The sequence below is a fragment of the Stegastes partitus genome, unplaced genomic scaffold, assembly GCF_000690725.1.
Source record: "Stegastes partitus isolate 25-593 unplaced genomic scaffold, Stegastes_partitus-1.0.2 Scaffold1353, whole genome shotgun sequence".
NCBI classification, from domain to species: domain Eukaryota; kingdom Metazoa; phylum Chordata; class Actinopteri; family Pomacentridae; genus Stegastes; species Stegastes partitus.
Genome location: NW_007579084.1, coordinates 117,901 through 124,748, shown reverse-complemented (window position 1 = coordinate 124,748; position 6,848 = coordinate 117,901). Strand labels below are relative to the sequence as shown.

The 6,848-nt window shown below is 38.8% G+C and overlaps 1 protein-coding gene across 1 annotated transcript in view; it reads right to left on the bottom strand.

The window, feature by feature from the left end:
* Positions 1–4,647: 4,647 nt before the first annotated feature.
* LOC103369956 (obg-like ATPase 1) overlaps positions 4,648–6,848 on the bottom strand; it is a 42,476-nt gene continuing 40,275 nt past the window's right edge. The window contains exon 11 of the mRNA XM_008298823.1: positions 4,648–5,123. Coding sequence (XP_008297045.1) covers positions 5,022–5,123 — 102 coding nt within the window. The 3' untranslated portion in view covers positions 4,648–5,021. The remainder of the gene's footprint in view (positions 5,124–6,848) is intronic.

The window sequence follows — 6,848 nt, the reverse complement described above, 5'->3', positions numbered from 1 at the left end:
AGAATAAACCTTATCAGCCATATTGAAACATACAAGGAACTCCGGTTTTCAGAAGTTCACATGATACGCTAAACAAAGGCAACAAGGTTCAACAAAGATAAGTAGAAAAACAGGGAAGAAGTAGGAAAACACATACATTTATATACATATACAACAACTAGGCAGTAATTATAAATACAGTATCTAACTCCAGATAAACTGAGACGTGTGTAAACAGGCTGTTTGTGCAAAAATGCAAAGAATGCTAAATGACTACAGGATGTAATAAGTTTCCTCAGATACAGATTATGTGTTGGTAGAGAAGTGGATTTAAACTCAGTGGCCACTTTATTAGGTACACGTGGACAGCTTAACCCTCTTAAAGCGAAAACCCATTGACAGGTTTCAAGGGATGTTAGTATTATTTCTTTAAATCAAAAATATTCCACAAAAAAATAGGGGGGGGACAGAAAAAATAGAAAAAAAAATTATAAAAACAGGAAGAATAGTTTGAACTTTCTTTGGGTCCTTGAGCTAGTCATGTGTGATGTGCAGTCCCGTTACGACAATAAACCGAATCTAAGTTTAAAATAGGGATGCTTTACCAAAGGGCTGCAAGGTGGCTCAGTGTTTAGCACCGTTGCCTTGCAGCAAGAAGGTCGCTGGTTCGCGTCCCCAGTGACGACACCTGGGATCTTTCTACGTGGAGTTTGTATGTTCTCCCCATGCAGCGTGGGTTCTCTCTGGGTTCTCCGGCTTCCTCCCACACAGTCCAATAACTAAACTAGTACTAAATTGTCCGTAGGTGTGAATGTGAGTGTGCTTGGTTGTCTGTCTCTAAGTGTAGCCCTGTGATACACTGGTGACCTTCGCCCTAAGTCAGCTGGAATAGACTCCAGCCCCCCCATGACCCTAGTAAAGATTAAGCGGTGTATAGATAATGGATAGATGGATACTTTACCAAACCACCTTATTATTATTCCACATGTCTCATCTAAAAATCAGCCCTCATTAGTGACTTAGCTGCAACCTACAACCATGTGACAAAAATTCAGGGACTTTTCGGCTGAACTGCAGACAGTGTTTACAAAGAGAAAGTAGAAGTCAAATATGTAAACAACTTTAAAATGTAAGTAGTAAAATATCTATAGTATGTAGAGTCATCATGTTTTCCAGTATCAGTGACATCTGTGGACACTTGGAAAAATGTTGTACATTTTAATTCCTTTATTTTGTAAAATAAGTAATTGTTACGTCTCTGTGAATGTAGGAGGAACAAATAAGTTGAACTTCCACTTGTTTTGTTTTTTATGGTTTATGGCATTATAACTTTCTTATATAGCACCAGAAACATTTCTAATTTCTCTTTCTGCATCTAGTCATGGTTGTTCTGTTTCCATAGAGATGAAGGACTTTATATTACAGTGAAAAATGAGCCCACAGTGAGTAAAAAAAAAAGAAACTGGAGCAAAAAAACACTCAGAAGTTACTTTGGCTTCAGAGGGTTAATATTATCCAGCACAACTCCCGTGCCATAAAGCAATGTCTACTTTTATATTCTACATGAGGTCATGGGTTTATTAACTTTTATAGTTTAAATGTAATTCCAAGTTTTAGCATTCTTTATTTTTTATTCAGATCCTCATTAGTTGCCAATAAGGTAGCAGCTGCTCTTCCTGGGGTCCACAAGCAACAAAACATAAAGTACGAAACAAGACATGCGACATCTGTAAAAGGTAGTGGGGGATCGTGTGCAGCAGATTTTTTTGTTATATTCAGAAGTGATTCAAATATTGTGCAGCCCAGTTTCTGGAAAAAGAGAGGCCAAATAATAAGAAACACCTCTAAACATAATCCAGTACTCCACCTTTAAATAAATAATAATACAACTGAATCTAGACATTCCCAACACTCAAAAACAATCAAAAAAGGCAGACTATGTTGTGGATCTGTTCATCAGCTTCGACTAACAAGTAGCACTAAAAGGAAACTATGCACAATGTGTGTACATGTGTTCTGTATGCAGTAAGAGGAGTTAGTATTCCAGGGTTACTGAGTTGTCTTTAAACGCCACATTGGTGATCAACAGTTTATTGTTTGCAATGATTGCATGTGGGGGGACAAAAAAGTCAAATTAAATTATATTTTGCTGCATTTTATATGAACATTAAAACACTTCCGGTAACCTGTTGTTAAATTCTGCTCGACGACAAATAAAAAAAAGCCCTTTTTGTAACAATAACAGCAGAGAAGAAGAGAAACTAAATTCCATAGGTTATGATTTAAACACTCCTTTCTAAGCCTCCTCGGAGCTGTTTATGACATTCTTTTCACTCAGCATTGTACTGACAGTGTTTTATCACCCTGACAATGAGAGCAATAAATCAAAGCTGCATCATGTAGCGCAACACAAATGGGAGGGAACAGTTGCATAAACCCTCATATATGCACATGAAGCGTTATTTTAACCAAATCCTGGTTCTGTATCGATTATTTTGTTTTTTTTGTGCAGCATATAGCACAAGTGTCAGACAGAGAAGTCACACAATAGCAACAATTACAACATGGCAACACTTTTATTGTCATCCAGAATAGAGATAATTTCCTCCCTGTAATAATATGATACAGTATGTTTATAATAACCATCGAATTTCCCAACACAATCCCTTGTGCATACTTACTGTTTTAAAAAATGCCATAGTTATTTATATGTTTATTTGTTATAACTCATACATTCTTTGCTGAAATTCTTCAAAGGTCTTTGGTGCGCGTGTGATTTACAACAGCAGGCCGTGGTTTTGTTTTGTTGGGTGTGTGTGTTTTAAAGCGAGCTCTCCACTCTGTGCCCTTGTTGGTTTGAAGCCACTGTGGTTTGCCTTCGGGGCAGAGTGGCACCACTTGACTGATGGTGCTGACAGAACATTTGTACCAATAGAGATTTTGTCACATTTCTGGGATCCTTTTTACGAGTATCTGTTGGGCAGCTTTTACAATCCGCCTATGTCACCTGAGAGCATTCATGAATACTGTAATACATACCTGTTTTATTGTGAGCGGTGGCGTTGTGTTCGCACGTGTACTTTGCAATGTGCAGCATGACGTCAGGACACAAAACACATCCAGTGAGTTTATAATTCATTATCTCTTGCGTCCCCATGTGACAGCAAAATTATTGGTATCAAACCCCGAAACAGCACGTCCAGGATGTACTTACAGAACAAGACTTTTTTTTTTTTCTTGTTGTATGGTGTTTTGTTCCTGTGCTACATCTGCATGATTCTAAATAGCTTTATTACTTGCCCTGAGAAGATTTATTGCCACTTTATGAAAAACAAAATGCTCAACGACCCAGACCACTGGGAACAACTCATCAATCCCTGAGCCTCAAAACTGCAGCAGATGAATAATCTTCTGTGCTGGGTTTAGGTTGGCCAACACCACCACCACCACCACTCCGAGAAGAATGCAAAAACAGTTTTGTCTCAAGCCCCCATTGTGCTCTCCAGAGAGTTTGTATGGTTTCACTTAGAAAACAGTCAGCTGAAAACAGCCTGTTGTAGAAGTTGTGGAAGTGTACGTACAATATATCAGAGCTGTACGTGTCGGCTGTGATTAAAATCAGTGGTTAATGCTAAAACTACCAAGCAGCAACGTAAGCTTAATGTTATTTGATCCACATGTTGTCATCCGTCATTCTTTCTAAGTACACAATAAACACTATCCTATATTTTGCCACTGATCTCAAACCCTAAAGACTATAATCCACCTTATTTCCATGACAAACACTATTCTTTTGTAGTGCTAGCACAGGCTCCGCTCCATAAAACATCCTATTCCAAAACTTGGATATGCAATAGTCTTTCTGTAAAATGACCATTTTTATTCAATCTTTTTGTTCCCATCAAAAGGCCATTTTTTTTTTTTTTTCCCTCCGCAGTCTTAATGGTTACAAGATATTCAGCAAAGCACTGCTGATCCACAGCTCTTTGTTCGGACTCCCACGGAGAATACAATCTTACTTTGGAGCACTGCGGCTGCAGCCATACAATTCCATCAGCATAAACGCTTCACAAACACTTACGCACAAAGTATAGAGGCGAGAAAAACACTACTCCACACAACAGGAATCGTTTTCTGCTTGCGCTCGTGGATTGTGTCAACTTCTATTTTCATACTATACAGAATATCCTAAATTGTGGACTTTTTTTTTTGTGAAAATATGGTTTGAATAAATATTTCTTTTATTTTTCTGTAACTGTGTATTTGCCCTCATTGTTCAGGGATGGGAGTAAGAAACTGTAAACATAACAAACATGCTATTCTGTCCATATTTCGGGATTCCAGCCAAGCGCTGTGCAGTCGCTGAAAGAGAGTTCACACATATTCAATAATTGTAAATGTAATAAAAAATTCTAAATGAAAGGTTAACTCAATCTCTTTACAAATAATCATTTAAAGTGACCACTTCTTTTGGCCGAAACACCTGCATCCTGCATGTGCCCTTCCAAAATCAGCATCACTTAACAGATTTAATTATAATTGTCCCCTCTATGCTACAGTCAATGTCAGCTGTGTCTTTTAATTCTCTAATCAGTGGTCGGCAGGACCGCTATCACCATCCCCATGCAGCTTCCCACTCAATACAGACATCCCAAAACACACACAGACTGGTTTTGTCAAATGTTTTATTGAGTGTAGACATCTGGGCTACTGTAAAACATGCATTATCTGCAGAAGGGGGAGAGGAGCAGGTGGCATTGTCCCCGCTGTCAGCTGTGTCAGTGCTGGCACCCGTGATGGAGATTAATGAAGTATCTGGAGAGTAATATGCTCCTTCAAATGCTGCTACAATTTGGAGTGGGGGCCGATCCTGATCTTAAATAGCAAAGCTGTCAGAGTTTACTGAACCTGTGCTTTGGCACATGAGGAGGGAATTCAATCCTACAGAATGGAAGACAAAAAGTGGGAAAGTGGCAAATGGGTATCGGCCAAAAAAAGATAACAATACAGTCAGTTATGTAAACAAACATATTGTTCTCGTGTCACTTTTTCTTTGGTGCATTCGGTGCGTTAAATTTGAAAAAGATGATGTCTCCATCCTCAACAATGTAGTTCCTTCCTTGTTGTCTGTATTTCCCAGCTGCCTGTACGATCAAGAAAACATAAATGCAGAATTAAAACAAAAGCCAACACAAAATATTGTATGATGTTCAGGTTATAGACGACTGCATACTTTACTTTTTATGCACTGGCACATAGGGATGATATAAAATACATAGCAACTCTGTATATTATAAATAATAATGGAAAATTGCAGTGCAGGATTTGCAGCCAATCTATTTTGTCACCTACAGTAACTAAACTGCACTTGCAAATGCCATACTCTTGTTCGTCTACGCTTGCACGCACAATGTGTGCGCACACCCACACACACACAATTACATGCATGTTTTGTTCAAGGGGTGCCTGAATTCCCACTGAGTGAATAATCCCCTCTTCTGCCCATTTCAGTTTCATGTGCACAAGCACAAAATGTTAATAAGTCTTTGATTACAGCACTATAAAACTTCTCAAGGAAACAAAATAAGTTCTAACATTTCTTTTGTATACAGTAAGTGTTTGTTCTCCTTCCCGGCAAACTCAAAATAATTGACTTGAAGTGCTAATACGGACAGGTTTATGCATTCTGGTTCTGCACAGTGCACAATTAATTAGAAGAATCAATGTCCCTTTAAAGGCTCAGGAGACCATTTAATCCAAGCTCAATACGACCAGAAACACTGGATGGAGAGGGAGACAGGAAAAAAATCAATGGCTATTTGTGATTCCTGAGTATGTATTAAACCAGACACGTCTAACTGGTTCATTTGCACTTGAAAGCAGCCATCTGGAGCAGCAAGCTTGGCTTAAGCAGATATGATTACTAATAATGTGATATCCCCGTACACTGGCCCTATTCAGACAGCCTATTCCCACAACTGGCATTAAATAGCATGGACCTTAATGCCACAGTCAGAAACGCTCCATGTTCTTCTGAGGCTCAAAAAGGGATTAGCAAGAGAGCATGCAGGAAGGACCTGACACTCAGATCTCAACCTCGGATAACAATGGTGAAACCCCCCAGAGGCCGACACATTTCACTCCCTGTTTGCAGCTTATGAAGGGTGTGGACAATGCACTGCCGCTGCATTAAATATCAAATATTTATCAAAAAAAAGGCTTGAATAGTAAGGAGATTTAAATGTTTTTTAGTGCTTCCTTTCCACACTGGTCCCTGTGGGCCCTTTGTGCTACCATAATTACATTAGTTGAGTGTGTAAGTGGGCACATGGAGTTGATGGTGGCAATAGAGGGATTGCAACAGCACGGCTTACAGCTGCTGCTCACAAGTGTCACACAGGTTAGAGTCACTTCTGCTGTAATTTAATTAGCCGAGAACACAATTAAGATTTTTGTGTTTACAAAAAAATTTAATGATAAAAAGTACATCTTTGACACGAAAGGCGCCCTACAGTGTTGATTAAGTGATTATTAACTCTGTACCGTCAATTACTAAATTACAGTTTGCAGATCTGAAGCTAAATTAATGCCAAACCTAAACTTGCAGCAGGAAAGAAAAGCATTTTGATGCATTTTCCAATGTGCCGGCTGTTGTTGGAGCCCAGTTATTGTCTTCACAAATTCACCATGAAATCAGTTATTACATTTGACAGGATTGTGCACATGAACAACCCACAGCACAGTTAAAAGGTCAAAACAAACACTGGCCATCATAAAAATAAGATATGCAAGTCACATTTCTGCGCCACCCACCCATGAAGCAGTCCTTATTTGAGGAATTTCACACTTTATTTAACTTGCCGCTTTAT